This window comes from Prosopis cineraria, unplaced genomic scaffold, assembly GCF_029017545.1.
Source record: "Prosopis cineraria cultivar Desert tree isolate PC_DT_omini unplaced genomic scaffold, ASM2901754v1 PC7, whole genome shotgun sequence".
NCBI lineage: Eukaryota > Viridiplantae > Streptophyta > Magnoliopsida > Fabales > Fabaceae > Prosopis > Prosopis cineraria.
Window position 1 is genome coordinate 25,073,460 of NW_026555338.1, and position 23,353 is coordinate 25,096,812.

The 23,353-nt window shown below is 32.1% G+C and overlaps 4 protein-coding genes across 8 annotated transcripts; 2 read left to right on the top strand and 2 right to left on the bottom strand.

Moving 5' to 3' along the window:
• Positions 1-307: 307 nt before the first annotated feature.
• Positions 308-7,192, bottom strand: LOC129315174 (transcription termination factor MTERF2, chloroplastic-like). Of its 5 annotated transcripts, none has more exons than XM_054958735.1 (9): positions 6,234-7,187; positions 5,896-6,033; positions 5,479-5,721; positions 4,880-4,993; positions 3,975-4,157; positions 3,005-3,067; positions 2,424-2,641; positions 1,473-1,640; positions 308-554 (listed from the first exon to the last, which is right to left on the bottom strand). In XM_054958735.1, the coding sequence occupies exons 1-9, from the start codon at positions 6,756-6,758 to the stop codon at positions 551-553; spliced, it is 1,656 nt and encodes a 551-aa protein (XP_054814710.1). In that variant the 5' UTR covers positions 6,759-7,187; the 3' UTR covers positions 308-550. The 5 variants fall into 5 exon arrangements, with proteins under 5 accessions (XP_054814710.1, XP_054814706.1, XP_054814707.1 ...); XM_054958731.1 differs by lacking the exon at positions 308-554 and adding an exon at positions 575-832 and having other exon boundaries at positions 6,234-7,192; XM_054958734.1 differs by lacking the exon at positions 308-554 and adding an exon at positions 775-912 and having other exon boundaries at positions 6,234-7,188.
• LOC129316629 (uncharacterized) lies at positions 6,932-10,412 on the top strand. The gene is made up of 2 exons (XM_054961038.1): positions 6,932-7,129; positions 9,795-10,412. Exons 1-2 carry the CDS (start codon positions 6,932-6,934, stop codon positions 10,410-10,412), a joined length of 816 nt encoding a protein of 271 aa, XP_054817013.1.
• Positions 10,413-14,688: 4,276 nt separating this feature from the next.
• LOC129316630 (uncharacterized) lies at positions 14,689-15,405 on the top strand. Its single transcript, XM_054961039.1, has one exon. It carries the CDS (start codon positions 14,689-14,691, stop codon positions 15,403-15,405), a length of 717 nt encoding a protein of 238 aa, XP_054817014.1.
• A 5,105-nt stretch (positions 15,406-20,510) lies between these two features.
• On the bottom strand, positions 20,511-22,935 carry LOC129315956 (prohibitin-3, mitochondrial-like). The gene is made up of 3 exons (XM_054960143.1): positions 22,308-22,935; positions 21,871-22,199; positions 20,511-20,714 (listed from the first exon to the last, which is right to left on the bottom strand). The coding sequence occupies exons 1-2, from the start codon at positions 22,818-22,820 to the stop codon at positions 21,876-21,878; spliced, it is 837 nt and encodes a 278-aa protein (XP_054816118.1). The 5' UTR covers positions 22,821-22,935; the 3' UTR covers positions 20,511-20,714; positions 21,871-21,875.
• Between the last annotated feature and the right edge of the window lie 418 nt (positions 22,936-23,353).

The following is a 23,353-nucleotide window of genomic DNA, read 5'->3' on the forward strand; positions in this document are numbered from 1 at the left end:
CATGTAGTCTATCAAGTTTCCTCAGTTTCATTAAGAGGGACAATGGTAATGTGTTGAATGTCGTACAAAATGTCAATTTCAACTTGTGTATAAATTCTTTATTGTAGTAATGGATGTATCAGATTATTTAGAAAAAATGGGTTTATTAGCTATAACTGGCCTTCATGAAGTTTCCCAAGTTCCTTCAGCTTTGGCTAGGATTATTAATAGGGACAATGGTAATGGGTTGAATGTCGTATCCACAATGTAGTGGTCTCTGTTCATGGGTTATCAAAAAAAGAATTCACTGTACTTACATTTATGTGTGTACATAATTTGTTATCCTCTAGTGATTAGTGAACTTATTATACAAACCATTAATCTCATCTTCTGAAATGACTCAACTAATCACTCTCAAGTACATCTACCAACTGCATTATTTAAAAGATAAGAATTTCAATTCAACAGGGATTGCGCCCATTGGAAGAAATTATTCTTTCACAATGTAACAAACCAACGTCTAAATCCTCATCGAAAGATGCCGATATTTAATGTATGATTGTTCCTCGATTTACCTTCAATAAAATGATAACTATGAGCAATCAAAATGAATTTCAATTTGATTTTTTTTTTTTTTGGCCAACAGAAACACTCATTGAGACAACGAAAGAACTAAAGAGTTCAAATCAGCAGCTAGAGCAAAACAAAAGCCAAGCAAAGGCAACAACAGAGACAAAAAACTATCCAGAAACACAAAAAGTCATCCTCGACGCAGGGACGTTTCGATCTAGGAGAGAAACAAGCAGAGATGGCAGCTTGAGAACCCAATCCGGAAAGCACATCCCCATTGTCACTGAACATGCTATCCAATCAACAGCCTTCTTATGATTTCTTGGGAATTTCAATTTGAATTTTATGTATTAAAAAGATCCACTACAAAATTGTTATAAAGTAAAATAAATGAATGAATAAATAAACTGTGGACACACAAGACCAAAACAATAAAACATGTCTATCTTATGGCAATGCATCTTGCAAAAATTGTGCAAGTATTTTACCAAGGGTGGCTCACCGTTTTGCAGATTTTTGTAATTTAGTAAAAAAAAAAAAAGGAGAATATCAATGAAGGACCGTTGAAGAAGTGAAGTTATTGTTACAACAAGCATTACATCTAACTAGTGTCCTTTTAAAAAAATTCAACGGTCCTTCATTGATATTCTCCCAAAAAAATAATCTTCTCCTAACTTTTGAGCTCTCTTTAAACCTATGAAAATAAATATACACTTGGAAACCAAGGGTATATAATATTTACAGCCTAGCAAGACACAAGTCCATGCTGAATTCAAGAATGAGGAGATGGGAGATTCATATATTCAGCAGCAAATTCTTCGTCATTTTTTGCTAGCATATCCTTCAAACTACACTCAATGTTTCTTCCCTTAAGCACCCAAAATCTTGGCTTTATCTTCTTCTCTAAAGAATAGCTAAAATACCTGGGGTATCCCACCACGTCCTTCACTGGCCTCTCCATTGTGTTCACCAGAAATTCTGCTTTGGGTCTCAGAACCTCCTCAATGCTGTATCCAAGCAGAGGAGAAAATGATCGTACCATCAATGCAATGTCTCTTTCAGATAGTCCTAACTTCATCAAGTACACCAACCTGCAAAAATGGCGCTATAAGATCACAGATCAAATCAGAGAGAATTTCCCTTTCCTTTATTGTTTTTAGCATTGATTATCCTAGGGTATGAGGTCGAACAAAACCTCTTGGTTAACGATATTTTCAAAAGCTTAGTTATTGATAGAGTACAATGACATCGTGTAATCCATATAGCCAACCTGTTTAGTGAGGTAAGACTTGTTGTTGCATCCTAGAGAATGGGCATGAAGGTCATTTCCTATCATCAACATTATTTTGTCATTTTATTTGCCATTTCATTTTATGCATCAAACAGGATCTTACAGCCCCATTTTTTTTTTTTTATTTGAACTTCTCATCTTTAAGGATCAGACAAATCAGGTTCTTGCATCTGAGCAAGGCACGCTTATTGGGAATCTTGCCAAAATATTATTTTTGATAACTAAAAGAAACCAGAATCAAGAGTAACAATTGATATAAGGTCAGATTTAAGGCACATTCAAAAGGATTAAGAATGTTTAAAACAGTAAACAGCCACTGCAAAGGGAAGGATGACCAGAGGCACCTAGATTGTTGGCAAAACATTGATTAGTTGAATGTAAACGCAACCATCATATCATACAACAACAAAGACAAGTCTTATCCCACTAGGTGAAATTAGCTAAATCAACCAAGCCTTTAGTAATACTGTTAACTAAGAGGTCTCATTCAACCACAACCATAGTATCATACGAACAGAAATCCAGCAGATAAAGTTTATGTATCAAAAAGTCAACTTGATTCTAGCATGACTCAGAATAATACCTAGGTAGCATGGTTCTGTCTGGATCGGACACAAGAAGTTCTGGATACTTTTTTATGACCCGAGGAAGGTGAACTTCAGAAACACCAATACTATGGAGGAACTCAATCTTTCTCTTGAGAGTCTTGGCAGGGCAAGCAGCAAAGATTTCAGGGCAGCGAACCAGTATTTTCCCAATTGTTTGTCTATCAAACCCCATATTTTCAAAGAACAGAACAACCTATAAACAACAATGAACAAGGAGCTTATTCCACAACTAAATAATAACGACATAGCAATAAGAGTGATACAAACTTCTATACGGCTCAAAAGACAAACTCAAGTATCAGTGATGGCATCAAGAACTTTGCTACTGGCAAAGCAAGAACTCACTACTAAAAGATAAGGCAAGAGAAATTCAACAATCAAGTGCTAAAAAGGTTGCATGGCGTTGAACCAAAGTACTGAACATCGAACTGATTATTGAACCAATCAGGGGATTTGGTTCAAGGGTTAATGGTCGAAATCATAACCAAACTATAATCAAACTAGTCATAAACAAAACATTTATTAACCAAATCAAGACACTGGTTTAACAGTTTACCAGTTCAACTAGGCGGTTTGACCTGGATTTCCATACTATAGTTGAACTAGAAGGAAGCTGAACCTAAGAAAAACACAACACTCAAACTCAGATTATCTAAACATAACGATTGGCAGTTCCAATTCCAACACATCCCCAATTTTTTTCTGGTATATGGAGTAGACCCATAACAGTTAATTAAATAGAGGAGTTGAACTGGTTTAAAGCCAAGAAACTGAGGGATCAAGACATGTTCTTTATTCAGAATGCAGGATGGGTGTTGAATGCCAATTCAGTACATCACCTTAACAGGTAAGACACTAGTTTTAAGGTTGACCAACACATATATGATCAGCTGAAATTATTTTTAAGAGATTCCATAATGAAAACACATTAGTTCATACTTTTCAATGTGGTTTAAAATTTGCTAATATGTCGCCAAGACCCTGAATGTATTGAAGAAGCAAGGAGATCAAAACTGATTATCTGAAACTTTCAACCAAAAACTCTGTATTTCATAATGAACAGGAGGTAAATGATCCTGAGCAAGAACAATAAAGCAAAAAAGTTCTACTCTGAATCGAGTCTTTAAGGAATAGCCGAACAGGTATATCTTCCAAAGAAATAAATTTAGAACAAGAAAAAGATGCTCTTATGAAAGAACTTAATGATATAACAGATACTGATGCTTTCTCATCACTTCTTACCACATAAGGGTTCACATTAGAAACCTAAAATATCTCAGTAGCCTTTTGATGGATATTTAAGTGCATGTGCAAACTAATTTCCACAAGGATACCCAAAAATTAAACACAATGCAGGGCCAAAAAATGTGTACAGTATACTAGAAATTAGAAAATCAGAATTTATATGAACACAAATAAGCATTTCAATGTTACAAAATATGAAAAATGCATAAAGCTATTTTAACTAGCAATGGATGTGGAAGTATGACAAGTAGATGATACATTATGATGAAAACAAGCACTACCTGGAGAAAGTCTTGTGGCTTCTGCAACAGTAGCTGAGGACTTTTAGCAATAACTTGACCTAACTTCTTCTGTTGAACTCCTATCTCACCAAACTGATCAACCATCAGCTTTAGCTTGCTAGATGAACAGCCCAGGATATGGGGCCAGCTTTTGATTGCATGATCAACAAATGCCTTGGGAACCTATGATGAAGCATTCTGTTAATATCCCAGTATTTCCATAAATTATTGCACTTGCCCCTGAATTTGCAATAGTTTTGACCATCACTGTGGCTCATAGAATTCAAAGAATTAATATATAATAAGATCAGAGATTGGTGGATGATTGAACAGTTAATCACTATTTCATTGATTATACAATTGCACTAAGTTGAGAATGAGATGATTATAGAGAATGAAACATCATGGGGCACTAAAAGCTGCTACTAGCAAGTTTTCAGAATTGGTTGCAAATGTTTGTTCTATAAGACCGAATTCATGCATAATTATGAGTCAAAACTAATATTTGATTTTACATTTCAAAATAGCATTACAATGACACTGGTTATTCCCACTCGTTTAAAGCCTCAACTCCACTCATTTACTATATTTTATACAGGTATATGGAGGAGAAACAGCAAAATGTTCCTTGAGTAATAAATAACAGGGCAGCAACACAGGTCTTTTACCTTGATGATACAGAACTCATTAAATATACAACTTCTAGCTTGCTCTTTTTTTTTAATAAGAAATTAAGACCACTAACTCACTTTAGAACCAGTAATTAGGCAAGAAATAACTTTTCTAGCAGAACCACCACCAAAATTGATCTGCTTTCTTTGTTTTAAACGCATCTTATAGTCATGTGTATGACATGACGTAGGCACATAAGCATACAAATTGAGACAAGAAAAGAAAAACCATACCTTCTCCGAATCAAACAAAGAGAGGATTTCCTTATAGTTGTCTTGAATGCTTTTTGATAATATCCATGGATATTTTATCAGCAACTTAACATGATTGTTATTTACACCACCAATCTACAAAATAAACAAGCTAATCAACTCTCAATCACAGATAGGTAATGACATTAAGAATTAGGATTATGTGTAGGTTTAGATTCTCAGTTCAACAGGACACATGCCAGTAAAAAAGAAAAGCATTTTTCATGCACAAGTCATTGCCTTAGCAACTTTAAGCATTATAGAGTGCAGAATTGCAAAGAATGTTGCGTGGGGATGGAATTAATTGATTGTCAGAATGACAAATTTGATTGATTAATTACTTGCATGACAAAGACAAAACATCAAAGTTCCATATAAAGAACAAGCAGGTCCAAATTTAAAGACAATGAAGAAGAAACTGAGAATGCAGCAAGTTCATTTCAGAAAATACACCAGAAAAAAAAATGATAATTCCCAAAAAAGTAAAATAAAATAAAAATTCATTTTTAAAAATTATTAAAAATTACCAAGATTTTGAGTATTGCAAACAAACGCAAAAATCCAAAATAAAATTCATATACCTCATTCAAGGCTAGTATTCGACTTTTAAATACTTCAATATTCCACAGCAAAGAGGGAGGAAAAGTCAACAGTATATTTCTCATGAGATCTCTTTGGATTCCAACACTCTCAAGAAATTCCACTAACGGTTTCATGTGAGATTTTACTGATAACAAAAGTAGACGGGGAAATGATTCAATTAAAAAATCAAAAGCAGCATCACTGGAATTCAACATGGTCAAACCTCCACGCCTTGCTTCAACCTACAGCAAGAAACAAAAAAATTTAGCTGAAGTATTTTTAGGAAACAACATATTAAAAAATAACATTTAAACAGAAAATTAATACAGAACAGATAAAACGGGGATTATGAAAATAAATAAGTTTGAAGAGCAAAACACAGCAGAGTATTGTTGAAAGACAAACATGTATTCAACCTTTTCAAAAAAGGACAAAGTCTGCTGCAGATCTTCATCAATAGGAATAGATAACTGCATCATCATATTGCGAACTCTTCTGACCGGGAACTCATAACTTTCACTGCCAGAAAAGAACAGTTCCTTCATACACTTAACCTATAAACAGCAACAATTAGGTCTGACATATTAAAAAATGCTGAATGTACCAACAAGTCAAAATTGATAGTGTTATCAGCTCAATACAAGAAATCAAAGAAACAATAAATTACAGTATTCAGATAATACAAGCAGCCAAGCAAGGTTCGTTGAAGAGACTAAAGTTGAAAACTTTGGTTGACAGACTAAAAGTGGCTTACCTTATGGATGAGTGCTACAAGTGTTTCTCCTGACAGATATCTGGCCACGTTCATAGCTGAAGAGAGGCTCAAACCCAGACTCTCCAAGTATACAACTTTGCCATTATCACCTTTCTTCCTAGCAATGTGAACCACTTTCTCCTGGAACCCGCCAATTTGCGTCTCCCACATTGAAAGTTCGTCCAAATCCCGTACTTCATCAACCAGCATCCTCACATACTTCGGTGAATTAGATGCAATAGAATTAGATTCCTCCTCAGACACCCCGAATTCTCGAAGAAGTTTTGAAACAGCATTCTGGGCTTCTTGCAGTTCCACAGACTCAAAATTGCTGCACGACGAAGCAAGTAGAGGAACAAAACGACGGCTTGACCGAAGCCAAACTCTTTGACACTTATAGAAACAACGGACATTAACAGACCTCACATAGCTAGAAGGGACACCGAAAAAAGAGGGAACAAGAGAGGAGTGTGGAAGAAAAGAACTTGGTGTGAACTTGGAGCAACTTGGACAACATGCTGCCATGGAACGGAACTCGGTTTCAAACTCGTAAAGGAGAATGGGGGATACCCGATGTTTTGTTCATGTAAAAGTACCAACAATTCTAAAATACGTATTAAAAGCTCCCTATATGGCAGAAAAACAAGAGTCGATTCAGCCAACACCGCGAATTTATTTTGAAGAAAGTTCTAGCAGACATGAAGAGTTTCTATAGAAGACACCATCGATTTGAGAGAGAAGCGGCCGTATGGAGGGCCCGGATGGAGAGTGGACGGCGGACGGCCGACGGCTTAGGCGGGTGGTGGATTGTGCGACGGCGATTGCCTGCGAGAGTGAATTCGCGGTTCCGGGAGGAATGGAGGATTAAGCAGGGTTCATCGGACAAAAATAAAAAGGCAAAAAGATTTTTAAAAAAATTAAAAGAAAAAATCTGTATTGGATTTGGGCTTTACATTTGAGTAAGTGACATATAGGTCCTCCAAAATAATCAAGGTCTTCCTGATTTACAAGATGAAACACAAGGTTTGAGGTTCTTGGCTCGCGACATCGCACAGTTATAAATCTTGAAAGACAGATTGTAAAGGGTTAAGATGTAAATCTATTCATAGAGAATTCTGCGAGGAATTACTAGCATTCTTAACTTAAATATAGTGCAATTCTTAACTTAAATGTAGTGCAATTTTATCTATAAACTCTCAAAAATGATGCAAAAATTATCAAATCATAACAAAAGCAAAGTGTTTATTAAATACGATTTTTTCCCCTCAAATGAACTTATGGATGCTGCCGTGGCTTTTCTGTTTGCTCAAATTGTTTCCAGAGACATAAAACTTGAGTTTGAGAGGAAAGATAGATCAAAGGAACAAAGAAAATTGCGTTGAACACGACTAGATTTTGATTAAGCAAGCCTTTGACTTAGATGACTTAATCAATAGCATTGGACATGCTACTCACTAGAGATCGTGAAGACAAATAAAGATGCAACTCTGCTAAGAAACTTGGCTTCTTGTTGATTATCAAGACATAGCTCATCGACATGCTTGAGGGTTTACATCTTCATAACATTTTGGGTAGGGGTGAACATTCAGTCGGTTTGGTTTCACTTTCTATAAAACCAATCAACTGAATTATATAAAAAAAATTGAATCGAATCAAAATACATAATTAAATTGAATTATAATAGTTTGATTCAATCAATCTATTTGATTTATGGGCTTTGATTTGGGTCTATAGAGTCTGATTTTCATAAACTCTTCTATCTAATTTTTTTCCTTGATGTTGAAGGCCCAACAAAAAAAAATAACAATCTTATACTATAATTTATGAGAAAATTAATAAGACTCAGTATTATTGCATTAAAAATTAAATTATAGAAATAAAAAAATTAAAACATCACATTAAACAAAAAAACTACTACTACTACTACAAATGGTAGATATTTCTTGTTCATCTAGATAAGAATTTATTATGTATAATTCAATTGATTCAATTTATTTGATTTAAGAATTTTTAGATTGAATTGAACTGATCAATCAAAATTTTTAAAAAAAAATCAAATCGAACTGAAAAATCAAATAGATCAAATTAAATAGAGAAAACTTAATTCAATTCAATTTGATTTTTTATTTCAATTTGATTTTGCTTAACCTTAGTTATGGGAGCTCCAAGGTGTTGTGCTCTTACTTTGAGAGTTATGCATGGGATCTTGATTCTTGAACGCACACAACTATAGCCCCTGAATTTTCAGCATTATGCAATATATCATGTCTTTTTATGAAGGATAGATGAGTTTCTTGAGCATGTTTACATATTGAAGGACCTCATATAAATAAACTTTTAATATAAAATGATCAAATTGTCCTACTGTTTAAAAACAAATAATGTCATCGACCTTGCAAGTAACACGAGAAGATTAGCAAGTAATACCAATGATTTTATGAGTAAAGTTAATAATTTAATAAGTCAATGAATTTAACATATGTTATTGACTTAACAAGTAACACAAGAAATTTAATAAATAATGTTATTGATTTTACAAGGGAATTTAATAATTTAACAAGTCAGATGTAATTAATATAGTTACATAATATACCAGTAATATTATATATTTAATAAGCAATAAAAGGGAATTAATGTATAATATTAGCAATTTTATAAGTAAAGTTAATAATTTCACTGAATCATTAAAAAGGACATTTTGATTATTTTGCTTTATCATTTCATTTCTCTTCACTCCGACGATCTTATAGTATAATTTTATAATTTTTTTGAATCTAATTTGTAAATAAATAATTACTTTGATGCTGAAATTCTTCCTAGAAATTCTCTAATCTTTTTTAACAGGAATAGGAGGGAATGGTCCTAAAAAAAATTCGTTTTTGTGATTGAAAAAGATAGTTTCAAATTCGTTTTCACCCAGAGCCAAGCTAAGCCAATCTAAAATCTTCCAAACAGTCCTAATACTCACTTCAATGAGTTTGATCTTTTATAATAAATTCCCTTTAGCATTTTTATCAAAACAAAAAAAATTAAATTTTATTATCTAAAAATTGAATAAATTTTTAATTTTACTCCTGTTAAATATAAATATTTTTAAAATATAATACTTTAATATTTATCTATAAAAAGTAATCTAATTTATAAGGATTTGCCTATAGTTTTGTAAACGTTGAAATCTAGAGGAATTCATTGGCATCAGCGAGCTGACCACATTTATCTATCTAATTTTTTTGTATAACAAAAAAAATATTTTGTTGGTTAAAAAAATATATTTTTAATATTTAATAATTTTCTCAATATTTAATAATAATCAAAAGATAAAATAGATATAATAAAATAAAATTATAAAAAACAAATATTCTGGGCATGCAATGATTCTTTCCCATTTTCTTCAAAGGCTACTTAAAGAAGAAGTAGGCTCTCCTCGACTCTCTCACCTGTCACCTTGCTCCCCCGCTCCCTGACGGTGACATTCAAGCAGGTTCCATGGCGACGCCGACCTATTACTCCTAACCTCTCCCTCGCCGGCCCGTTAACCGAGCACTCCGGCAAGACCTCCAGCTCCTCTACCTTTCCCACTCCACCTTCTTCCTCCTCGGCGTCACCGGAAATGTCTACACCGTCACTCTTTCCATCTTCCCTTCCTGTTCATGCCCTAACCCTGTAACCCCTTACAAGCACATTCTCTTCGTCCTCATTCGAGTCCTCCGCGTCTCTTTGGACAACGTCCGCGTCCTCCAGAGCTCTCTCTTCCTTCCTAAGCTCCACTGCCTTCTGCAGCTGCCTACCTCGCCGGACGCCCTCGCCGACGCCGCACTCCGCCAGAGGTTTCACCAGTTGTTCTTCAGTCGAAACCGGCAAAGATGTTCCGATAACGTCGTCGTTGAGGTTGAGAATGGGACTTCGTGTCTGATCTGTTTAGGTGAGATGAAGAAGGAAGATCAGATTCAGAAGCTTGTGGCTTGTGGGACTTGCCAGAATGCGATTCATAAACAGTGCTTTCTGAGGTGGAAAGGAAGCAAAGTGAATAATAGAGTGATTCGTTGTGTGATTTGTAGAGCTCCATGGAATAATAATGAAGATTATGATCAGCATAGGTATCTGAATCTGTCTGCTTATACTCTTCAGAGAAATCATCATCAACATTTAAACTTGTTTGATTTAGATGATCTGACCTGACTTGAATACTTTTTGGTAATTACGAGTTGGGGTTGGGGTTGGGGCTAAGAGAAATCTTTTTAGTTTCCTGTTTGAAAATGACAGAACTTTTGGACTATTTTGTGCAGGTTTTTCATCTTCTTGGTTTTGTAATTTTGTAATGAACCTTCACATGATTTGGGTCTGGGTCTGTGATAATATTGGATTGGATGGTCTAAAGTATTTTGATCTTGTTTATGTTGCTTTCATGTTGCTCTAAATTTTAGCTTTGGAACAACAAGGTATTGAAAATGATCATTAAACTTATCAAAGATATTGGTTCAACATTCAGTTCACTGGTTGGAGATTCATCCTGTTTTTAACACAGAGACTTGTTGTTCTTAGATTTTGATTTGCTGCACAGTTGATCACAGTCACACTCAATCTCAAGACTCAAGACCGTTTGTTGGCAGGAGAAATAATATATTATATGGGAACTAAATAATTTCACCTGCGTATTCACTTATCTTGATTTAATTAGGATGGTTGAGATTTAATTTTTTTTATTTTGATTTATAAAAATTAAGAAAAAAATTAATAAATCTGGTCATCAATTTATAAAAGTTATAAAAAATTAAATATTAATGGATAAAATCTAGGGAAAAATCACAATCAAATATCTCTAAGCAGCATTTATTGATCCGCAAGATCAAATAATTATAATATTGTTTTGCAAGATCAAAGAAACTAAATATAATTGGACTTCGATGTAAAAAGATAAAACCACCCTCAGGTGTGTGTGTTCTTTTAACACGATCATTCCAGAAAAAACAAGCATCAATTTTATTTTGACAATAATCAATCTTTTTATTAATAATTTTAGAAAATTAACTTGATGATAGAGAGAAATAAGTATTATGATTTGAAAAATAATTTCTCATTCAAGAACACACAAGCCTCATTTTCATTTTAATAATAATAAATTTCTTCATTAATAAATTCTCATTTAAGAAAAAAAACATATCTCATTTCCATTTTAAAAAAAAAGAGTTATGACAAGTCTCATTTACATTTTAATAATAATGTGTGTGTGTGTGATTTACATTTTAAAAGAAAAGGAGTTATGATAAGTCTTATTTTTATTTTAATAATAATGTATGTGTGTCATTTATATTTTAATAACAATGTGTGTAGGCGTGTGTCATTTACATTTGTGTGTGTGTGGAAGATAGTTTTATCTTCTCGCAATAAATTATAAAATATTTTAATCTCTCGGTCTTGCATATCAAAATTATTCAATGGTCCTTGGTTATGATTTTTATAAGAATCTATATGCATGCCTATCCATTCAAGCTTTTGACCTCACAAATAAAGGCAAGAAATTTCACAACGAGCCACAAGTTAAATTGACAAATATTTTAATATTAAATTATACTATTCAAAATATATATATGAATAATTAATTTATAAAAGTAATAAAAATTAAAATTAAAATTGATTTTATAATTATTTTAGTTGTTTTATTATTTCAAATTTTAAATTTATTGAAAACGTTGAACTGTTTTTTAATTTTATATAATATAAAAATAGTATACAATAGTTTGGTGTATAATTTAAGAAATGATTGATTTTGATTCTAATGTTATTTTTTAAGGGTAAAAAATTTATGTACTTAGCAATATATTGTACTTTTTTTAATTAAATCAAGATATGTGTATTTTTATTTGGATAAAGCTTGTGTACTTAATCTTATATATATATATATATAATCAAATCATGATAAGTTGATCTTAATTTTTCAATTAAATTAATAATAAAAATTTATTATAGAATGAATAATATATAAAAGTTTCACATGACTTGATTTAATTAAAAACAATCATATTAAGTACATAAACTTAAATATATAAATTGTTTCCCCTTTATTTTATAACAACCTTTTATTATTAATATTATTAAAACTTTAAAATTCACTAATTTTGATTTGATTTTTGGTTTGCTTGGATTAATGGGTATTTGAATTTAGATTAAATTCATCTCATTTGGATACACAAAATTTTTGAATGTGGATTTGATTCAATCCAAATTCATTTCTAATTTTTTTTTATAATTTCAAATTTCAATCAAACCTCTTGTTCCCTTTGTGTTTTTAGCTATTGAAGGCTCACATGTGTGATTCTTGCTTTTTTTTTTCCCCCTTATTTCTCATTCATATCTCCTACCATTGATAAACCCATTAATTCTAATTTTTTGTTTTTTGTTTAATTTCAGTCCATCTCTCCTTTTCAATTGATTTCTTCTTTGTTGCCCAAGGCATGCTCACATTGGGTAGCCATGACAATAATATTTCTGAAGATTTGAACAGAATTCAAAAGGTTATTTTCTTCCAAATGATTTGGTTTATTTGAAAAATTTTAAACTACTCAGATAAAAGATTTTAAATGTGAATTAAAATTGAAATCTACTAATATAAATGCTAGCTTATAGTAAGTATGTTGGAAATATGTATCTATATTTTCTTTGATAGGATATGTATCTATATTTTCTATTTTTTTTATATCACCCATATTTTATAGGAAAAATGATAATAAAATCCCTTTAAATTATATAAATTGCAATATCATTTCTTGAAATGTCATAATTTTAAGAAACCTTTGTATTAATAAATTTTAAAGTGAAAAGATCATTTCACCTTTAATGAAAATAATAAGTCCCAAATTCAAATCACAATTTGTATTTAAGAAATAATAACTTTTGTTTTATAAATTATAAAATTTGAATAAGAAATCACCACCTGTCAAGCATAGTTTCTATTAGGGAAAAATAATCTTTTAATTTTTCAACTTTTAACTCACTTGTAACTCAGTTCCTTAACTATAATTCGCTACGATTCAGTCCCTCAACTTTTGATTCACCTATAATTTGGTCCTTATTTTTTAATTTTTTTAAAAAAATTTCTTATCAAATAAGAGGGATAAAAAATGCTCATATATTATTTTAAAATACCCTCCTCTTGTTTATTGATGTGAAATATAAGCTAATATGAAAAAAATTAATAAAAGTGCAGAGACTAATTTGTAATTGATTCAAAAGTTGAGGGACTGAGTCATAGGCGAGTCATAGTTGAGGGATTTAGTTACAACGAGTCATATTTGAGGGACTAAGTTACAAGTGGATTAAAAGTTGGAGGACTTAAAGATTAATTTTTTCTTTCTATTATTAAAAAATAAGCCCCAATCACAACTTTTGTTTAAAGAATAACAACTTTTGTTTTGTAAATTACAAGAGTTAAACAAAAAATCAGAATTTGTCAAGTGTAATTTTTATTATTGAAAAGCAAGTTTTCAAAATAACAAACTCCATTCATAACTTTTGTTTAAAGAATTACAAATTTTTTATAAAATTGAATAAGAAATCACAACTTGTTAAAAATTGTAAAATAATCTTTTCAATTTAAAATTTATTGACAAAAGATCCTCAAAAACTTTAGTGGAATTGTTTTAAGGGATGAAATTGTTATTTATATTTTTTTAGAGAAACTTTATTATTTTTATTTTTATTTTTTATTTTAATATATGGTAGCTATATTTTTAAGAAGTATAATCTTTTTTTAGATTTTTTTTAAATATTTTATGTTGAAGCCAAACACAAACTAACCTGACAGAGTATCCGAGGGTTGGATGGCAGGACAGGATATATCTATATCAAATTAGGGAATGGATTTTCTAAAATTGCGGATCCATAAATTTTACGAAGTGCACCTTTTTTAAGAAAAGATACAATATTTTATATTTTATAAAAAATAATAAAATAAATACAAATAACAAAAAAACTTTATAAAAATTAATGAATTTCAATTTTAAAGAATTTAAGTCCCAAATTATAATTAATTTTTATGTTATTTCAAAAGTTTAAATTAATACATTATTTATCAAAATTCATAAATTAATTCAAAATATACAGATAAGTTAAATTAAATTTTATGATGTAGAATGTAAATCTTTTGAAATTGATATTGATGAATTTATGTAAATTTTTTTAACATTTTCACTTATTTTAGTATTTTATATAATATAATTTGTTTGAAAAAATAAAATCAATGAAATCCACATATTCTGAAATTCAATTTAAATAAATTTAAATTTAAATTTAATTTATATCCTGTAAAAATTGCATAAAAAATGATTTACAACAGTATAAAATATCACCAGTTTCTCGTCCCAGCGGCAAAGAACGTAGAGAAACAGACATAAATCTTCTCGTCATCACTCTAAAAAAGAGGAGGAACACTGAAGAAGAAGAACCAGAATAGTGATTCATGGAGTCAATTTATCACAATCCTTTAATCCGTCGCCGTCGTAACTTCAAATTCTCCCTATCAGTCTCCGACGTTCTCCGCCAACGACAACATTCCCTCCGCCACTCCCACAACCTCCGGCTCCTCCACCGCTCCGACGCCACCTTCTTCGTCCTCGAACCACCCACCGGAAACGTATACACCGTCGTCCTCTCAACCGTCTCCGGCTGCACCTGCCCTGACCTCTACACGCCATGCAATCACATCCTCTTCGTCATCTTCGGAGTTCTCGGCGTCTCCCTCGCCGACGTCGGCCTCCACATCGGCACTCTCCTCCCCTCCCGCGTTCGCTGTCTCGTGGACCTTCCCACGATGCCGGGGACCGAGGCGGCCGCGGAACTCCGCCTGAGGTTTTACGAGCTGTTAGCAGCACTGAAGCTGAAACGTCATCAGGAACGACGTCGTTCCAATAATAATGTAAAGGTTGAGGATGGAACTTCGTGTCCGATTTGTTTGGAGGAGATGAAGAAAGAAGACAAGTTTGTTGTGGCTTGTGGGACTTGCAGAAATCCGATTCATGAAGAGTGCTTGGAGCAATGGACTAGATCAAGCAATAATAATGGAAGTATTAATTCTTCATCATCGCCTAGTTGTGTTATCTGCAGAGCTCCATGGTGGAATATGAATGAAGATAAAGATGAAGATGTTGCACGTACGATTCTTAATCTGTATGCGTAGGCTAGCTAGTGAGGAAGATAATATCAAATTTAAATTGGAACTTGTTATTATCTAGTGATAGCAATGGACAATTTTTCATATATCAAGAAGATTTGAATTTTCAACTTGACTTGTGTTGTGTATCCCACTCAAGTTTTCCTACATGAGCTGATCCCCCAATTTTGATATATATATATATATATATATATTGATTGACATTGATGAACAAATTACATACATAATATGTCTGTCTGTATCTATCCCACTCAATCTTGACATGGGCCAGCGCTTCCGTAGGTGAAAAAGAAACGTTCTCAAAGGCTATCCGTCCCTATCTGATTTAGACCAAGGAAGCATATGTAATTTACACTGATTTACCTTTATGATTTGTCGTTGAATGCAACCATGATAGAGATGTGTTGATTATTTCAAGGCACCGCTAGCTCATTCAGTTGCAAGTGCAAAACTTGTATGCCTATGGTGATTAACTCAACTAAAAGGTTCAAGTTTTAGATACATGCTCCCTACACTTAAAAATAGGATGTATTTTTTGAGAGATTGAATATTCAAAATATAAAATATTCTTAATCTTTTGAAGAGTAATTAATATTTTTTTTAAGTGTCTTTATTAAATAAATTATTTTATATTTATTTTAAAGTGTTTATAGGGGTAAATATGAAAAGATAAAATTAATTTAAAAATAAGTACCTAATTTATTGAGAGTGAGATTTGATTAAAAATATTTATATTTTTTGAATGGAAGGAGTATGTGATTTAGCTGAACTCAAATGTAATTTTCATATACCAAGTGATTTGATACTTCTAAAATCACAAAAGCTGTGTAGAAGTCCTGAACCAATTTCAATGCTCATTTTACTCATCAAAAGTTCATCACTTCAAATTGTTTACATCTAATTTTTATAATCTAAATTTATAATTTTTTAATGGGTGTTTTTTAAATAAAAAATTGTTTTTTGAAAAACTGATAGTTAAGAGAGTATTTTTATTTTAAAAAATAATAAAAGAAAAAAATTATAAATCTAGACAATTCAGAGTAGATTTGAACAGCTTAGAAGTACTAATCTATATCATAGAAATCCAGAGATGGAAGCCTTTTTGAGATTAATTAATTGGAACAGTGACATGCTTTCTGTAACATCCCAATATAAATTTTAATAGTTAATTTGGGTTAATAGAAAATTTAAAAAAAAATAATTTTAAAAAAAAATAAAAAATAATAATAATAAAATAATATTATTAAATTATTATTATAATAATAAAAAAAAGGTGTAAAAACAAGAAAGAAAGGAAGAAGAAGAAAACGAATTTGCTTCGTCCGCCGCCTCAACAGTAATAATAATAAAATAATAATAAAAAAAAAGAAGAAGAAGAGAGAGAAAATAATTAAAAAAAATGTGGGACCCACTGAATTTTTATAAAAACTCACCTTCTTCATTTCCTCATTCATTCCTGCGCGCGAGCTGAGGCGGAGAGAACGCGAGTCACCGGTGCGAAATATCTAAATTTTTAAGGTAAGAGTTTTTAATAGGATATTTAGGGTATGATTTTAAGCTTTTTAAGACTAAGTAAGTGTTCTAAAAATTTTTCTTAGTCATCCTTCTTCTTTAGTTTCTGAGTTTGTAGTGGTAGAAAATTTAAGATCTGGAAGAGGGATGAATTTATGTTGAATAAATATGGTTTTTGAGGTTGTCAGTAGTATAATAAATGTTATAGAGTATAAATTTGTTAATGATCTTTGAATTTATGGCTTATGGATCAAATTCTAGACTAGATCTGAAAATATATGTTGATTTATTGAGGTTTAGATGATTATTTAGGATGAGAAATGAATTATTATGGCTATAGGATTATGATTCTAAGCTAGAGATTTAATTTTTAATTTTTTGGGTATTTTAGGTACGAATTTATGAAATAAAAAGAAAAATTTTGATAATAAAAATTAGTTTAGAAGTTGATTTTTAGATTATTAATGTTTATTGATAATTAAAAGAGGAGTTAAAAATTATACTTAATAGTATTAACTATAGATTTGTATTAAGATTGAGATTAGGAATTATGTTATATTTTTAATTCTATTATTAGAATTATTTTATTAGTTTCAAAAATTGAAACTAATATTTATAAATAATATGTTATTTGTAGATTGTATTACTGGTGAAGATTGTGGTGAGAGAGAAATTTTAAGGAATAATTTATTGAAAAAGCCACAAGGTAACCATGCTTTTAATTTATGATTAGTGTTACTTCATGTTAATTGGGTGATTATTGAGAAAATTATAAATTTTGTAATATTATATAATTGTGCAATATTATTATAAATTTATTTGATTATTGTGGGAGGTGTTGGGAGACTTGCTATTGTTGTTGTATTTATGTGCCACATGGTATGCCCCTATTGGAGCTCAATAGGTGGTTTGTAAGGGCTCGGGCTAATCTACCTTTGGCCGGGTAATTTAGCACCGAGTGAGGGCTACGGCTCGAGGTTAATGGAGGGATATAAGGATGGTTGTTTGTGTGTATTGTAATATTTCATATATTTGTTGGAATTATATTATTTTTAATTCTCACTTAGTAAGCACACACTTAACTGTTTGTATACACTATCATAAATTGGCTTTGGTTACTGGGAATTTTGAGTCTCATTATGTGGTTAAAAAATTTTCAGGAGAAGAGCCACGAGTGACACGTGGAGGAGTCCCAGAGGCTTAGTGGTATAGATCCACTGTCTCTTTTAGGTATTTAATTTATAATTTATAATGTGTTATATTGTCAATATTAGGACTTTTTTATGTTTATTGTCAATTATATGAATATATAAATGTAAGCATGCCTTTCAAACTATTTCTATTTTTGGTACAATTTGGATGACTGTAATTTTAATATTTGGTTTACTTTGGATTGGTTAAAATGGCATGATTATAAGGCCAAATAACTAGCTTGTGTTGAAAATTGACTAAATTGCTTATTTTACTTGTTGGGAGTATAAGGATGGACAAATGTGATTTAGTTTACTTGTTGGGAGTATAAGGATGGACAAATGTGATTTAGCCTAATGGCATGTGGGAGGTAAAAATTTATCTGAAATGTTATAGTGTGTGAGTTGAAGCCAATTATAAAATATTTTATATCGAAATTATTGATATAAAAATGTGTTGGGTGGCTGTAACTCAACTATGGTTGAATTAAATTATTTAAAAAAAAATTTTGGTGTTTTACACTTTCTTCCGTCTCTATTGCTTATTTACTTGTTTTGATTTGTTTTTTATTTCTATTTTATCCCTAAATGCTTGTCTAGTTTCAAATTTGTAGATATAATAATGACTTGTTTCTAATAATATCCTTCTAAGAAAATAAAATTTCCATACACAAACATAGTCTTGAGTTTGTTCCATGTATATCTACACACTGGCACACCCGTCCGCGCACATAAGCACACCACTTTCAGAGTGGCATGTTAAGATTTCTCAATCATACAAATGAAGAATTTAATTTGAATCTTATAACAGTCTACCTTGACGTGTATTTTCAAGTGGGCAAAGCTAGGATTTCAAGTGAGTCTGTGTTTTGTAACATTGCTTGCCATACATAACATTTTTGCCACGTGGGTTTTGTTGCATTTCAAGTTCAAGTGAATCAAGTTTTCTTGGTTGAAGTTTTTAACCATAATTAGTTTACATCTAAAATGTATCTCAAGGTTTTAAAAAAAAAATCTTGAATAAACCTACTTATTTTATATCTTATAATTTATAATTTTAGAATGAAAACATACTTGCACACACAATTCATACCCATTTATGCTTTTTTTTTTTTTTTACTCCTATGTGCGCGCGCGCAAATATCATAGTTTAGAACATAAATTTAAATTTAAATTTAAAAAATTGGAAAAAAAAAAAAGTGATCAGTTCAATCAGTTGAATAACCAATTTTATTTGGTAAAAAAAAATTGAATAACCACTTTTATTAGTTTGAGATCAATTTGCGGATCTTCTTGCCTTGGATTTGCTCAGTGCTCTGCGGCATTTTGGGGGAAAAATCTGGATTATTTAGATTTTATGTGAAAAGTTGAGATTTAATATTTTAATTTTATATTTATTAAAATAAAAAATCTATAAATTTTTAATAAAATCTAATCACTAATCAGAACAGTTTAAATTTAATATGAAAACAATTTAAATTTAGTATAAATGGTTTGAATTTAATATTAAAAATTTATATAAAAATTAATATTAAATTATACTGTTTAAAGTATATCTGAATAATTAATTTATAAAAAACATTAACATTAAACTTAAGGCATTTATATTAAACTTGAACTGCTGAAGCTGGTGATCAAATTTATCAATTTTCTTATTTTAATAAATATAAAATAAAAATATTAAATATTAAATATAAACCTTCCATTATAAGTGGAGGCGGGAAGTGTAAGCGAAGCGAAGCCAAGTCCCGGATCTGTTGCCCACCGATTTCCTCACATCTTTCGAGTTTAGACCAATCAAGTGACTAGTTTCCAAAACCAGTCAAACCAGCCAGTGCAGTTTTCTTAATATCATAAGTTTTATCTTATATTTCAATTTCAATGGGAATTAAGCATTTGGAATAAAACCACACTTATAGGGAAAATTTCAAAATCCAAGGAACCAAATTGCAAGCAGGCCAAACTAAAATTTATCGCATCACCACACCTTTCTATTGAGCTAAGCAACCTGAGAAGAAGATCAACAAAGACACAAGATTCAAATCCCAAACCCTTCAGTTCTAGCCTATTCTCTACTCGCTAAAATTAAATAAACCTAAATGAGAATCTTCAGTTGATAGCTTATATGGGTAATATCAATCACACAAGAATTATTACACAACTATGTCATGGTATCTATAGAAAACTTGTGACAAGCAACGTTATTGGGTTAAATTTCCGCCATGATGCATAAAAGAAGCAGATAGCTGATAACCCAAAGCACTATACCTTGTATGACATACTAAAATGCTTTGAATAAAATTTCTATCAAGTATTTGCGTAAGGCATAGAAGCAAATATTCAAATTAATCTCCTACCTTGGCACGTATTTTTGGCACATGGTCATGGTTCTACAGTTAAGAGAACCCATTCAACAAAACATGAAATTCATATCATATTCATTCCTAATTTTTTTTCCTTAACAAGATTGACTTATTTTCATATTCAGTCTCCACAGTGTAGGGCCGCGTAAGTCACTTGAAAAAAATGAGGGGCGGGAGCAAATTTTTCTTTCAACAAACGACAACTAGGAAAACAATAATCCAAGCTTGCCACGAACCACATCACTGGATCCTGCAATCAGAAGGGAAATGTAAGGGCGCAAAGCAAACAATAGCAATGGTTGGGTCAACATTGTTGACCATTACAAACTACCAATGCACGATAGAGATATTCACAATAACACTAATAATTAATATTAAAAGAATTAATTGTCCACTTTCCAGGAATATGGAATTTTGCTATATCTTTATAATTTTGCCGGGATTGTGTTAAGATCAATCACACAAAAGAAATTCACAATCTTCAAAGATTACTCAAACCATAAGATACAGTTCAGTTGGAGCACAGAGCCTCCACGAGGAAGAGGATCCCTGCTGTTCATTAAAGTAGAAATCAAGCCCTTATAGAACTAGAAATCTAGCCATTCTTAATATTGCTGTTGAATGGTTACAAGAACATGCAAAAACCTGAAATAACTTTGCTGTTATACCCACTAAACCCAACATCTACATATAATATCTTTCCCACATGTGAAATACTGAAATGGATATATAAACAACTGGGAAGTGAATTTGAATCAATTGATCGCAAATGAGGATGTTAAGCATCTAAAGAAGAAATTGCCAACATGAAAAAGGAACAAAAGCAATTTGACATTCCTCAGCCCCCAGTGGTTCAATGAAAGCATAAACCTTTCATCTTTGTTGAAATAGCAGTATGGTATAAAAGTAATGTAATTCTAGTAACTCACAGGGATAACACCCATAATCGGAGAACTCAAAATATATTCATCTGTTTTATGCTCAACAAAGAAAAACAATCTAACATTCTTCCAAGCTTCAACAAAAAGAAGACCGCAAACAATCAAGTCTCTAAGCTAACATGTAAACTGCTACATTAAGGGATAGGCATTTATGTTTCAGCAGTTTATTCAACAAAAGCTAAGGGTAAGCCTACCAATATGGCACAGACCAATCAGCATTTGAACTTCACCCAGTAAGGTTAGCAGGGTAACTAAATATCATAGGGTACATTAATGTTAATTCATGCATGTTATCACCAAGAAATAGTAAATCAAGATAAAACACGATTACACAACCAAGAACCAAGAAGTCAATAGCCACAAATAAGACAGAAAAACTTAGTAAATCAAGTAGAAATACACAACTGAGGATCAGAAACAAAATCAAGTCAAAAATGAAATGATAAAATAAGCAAGTAAGATTACCAGCATCAACGTGAAGCATTAAGAGCCATGAGCAAGTTCTGCCCACCGGGCAGATAAGATACGTTAGGCGACTTGGCCAATGTAGACGCCACCTCCCTGGATGCCTCAATCCTACGAAGTTCAATCAGCCCTGTACCCGCAGACGATGTCGCATCTGAAATTAGTTTCGCAGATTCACTCTCTCCCTCTGCTCTAATAATGGCAGCCCTTCTTTCCTGCTCCGCCTTCATCACCACGAACTTGGACCTCTCTGCCTCTTGTTGCGCCACCTGCTTCTGCTCCACAGCCCTTGAAAATTCATGTCCATATGACAAATGCGTGATAGCAACCTGTGAAATATCACAAATTAATCGCAATAAATTTTGTGAGTGAACTGCATTCTTCCACTAAATATCAACACAAACAGAATTTCAATAAAAATTCACTCATCACCATACATCATCAAGAACAATGTTGAAATCCTTAGCTCGCCGGATCAAACTCTCACGAACAAGTGCTGAAACATGGGGACGCTCCGTCAAGAGCTGATCAGCATTGAATTGTGCAACCACGGCTTTCAGAACTTCATTTCCAATGGACGGAAGAACCTTCTCATCATATTCCAGACCAAGATTCTGTACAATCACGGGGAGGCGAGAGGTGTCGGGACGAGAGAGCAAACGCAAGGTGAGGTTGACCATCTGCAAGTCCTTGGTTCCAGAGATGGAAGAGAAAGTGTGAGGTCGAGTGCGAATGTCAAAAATGTAAGGCTTCTGTACCCAAGGGATAAGAAAATGAGTGCCCTCCCCGACGGTTTCATCAAGAATGCCCCGGAAACGGTCGAAGAGGACTGCCCGTTGGCCACCGTCGACGGTGTAGAGACTCGAGTTAAGGACAGTTGCAGCCGCGCCGAGCCCAAAAGCGGCGCGTGCAATGTTCGTGAGGAACGAAACCGCGGCTTGGCTACCCATGGAAAGAGCACTGGAAGAACGCAATCGGTGAAATGTGAAGAAAGGATGAGTGGAACAGGAAATGTGTGTGTGTGAGAGAGAAAGGGTTTAGAGAAGGGTTCAAAACCCTAGTTTGGCTTGCGAATGAGGGCAGAGAATTTTCTTTTCGTTCTTTTTTTTTTTGACAGAGGCTAAAGCTTTGATTGGGCCTGACCTCAGGGAAATTGGGCTTCAACATCTGAACGTTCTGTTTCTCAGTGGTTTTGAGGCAAAGGTGGTGTAAATGCAAAAAAAATTTGTGATGGTTACTTCAAATGGGATCTAACAATGCTCGAATATTAGTTTTAATGAAGGAAGTTATGACCATGTAGACATGATATCCTAGTTTTGAGTTCATTTAAATAAATAAAAAATAATTTAAAAGAGTTAATTAGATTTGATAATGCTTAAATTTAAAAATGAGGTATCGTGTAACATGATTTTTGTTAATGTGTTAAATAAATCTTAATTTATTAAGATAAAATTTGTCTGACATTGCGATATATTAAAAGCAC

Excerpts from the sequence above, each read along its gene's own strand:
- LOC129315174 (XM_054958731.1), bottom strand. The coding sequence starts at position 6,758 with ATGGCAGCATGTTGTCCAAGTTGCTCCAAGTTCACACCAAGTTCTTTT. Across the intron at positions 3,068-3,974 it reads AGCCACAAGACTTTCTCCAG|GTTCAGCTTCCTTCTAGTTC; the intron begins GTAGTGCTTGTT and ends TGTTTTTCTTAG. Across the intron at positions 833-1,472 it reads GACGTGGTGGGATACCCCAG|TGACAATGGGGATGTGCTTT; the intron begins GTATTTTAGCTA and ends TAGCATGTTCAG.
- LOC129316629 (XM_054961038.1), top strand. The coding sequence starts at position 6,932 with ATGAAGAGTTTCTATAGAAGACACCATCGATTTGAGAGAGAAGCGGCC. Across the intron at positions 7,130-9,794 it reads CATCGGACAAAAATAAAAAG|CTCCTCTACCTTTCCCACTC; the intron begins GCAAAAAGATTT and ends CAAGACCTCCAG.
- LOC129315956 (XM_054960143.1), bottom strand. The coding sequence starts at position 22,820 with ATGGGTAGCCAAGCCGCGGTTTCGTTCCTCACGAACATTGCACGCGCC. Across the intron at positions 22,200-22,307 it reads TCAACATTGTTCTTGATGAT|GTTGCTATCACGCATTTGTC; the intron begins GTATGGTGATGA and ends GATATTTCACAG.
- LOC129316630 (XM_054961039.1), top strand. The coding sequence starts at position 14,689 with ATGGAGTCAATTTATCACAATCCTTTAATCCGTCGCCGTCGTAACTTC.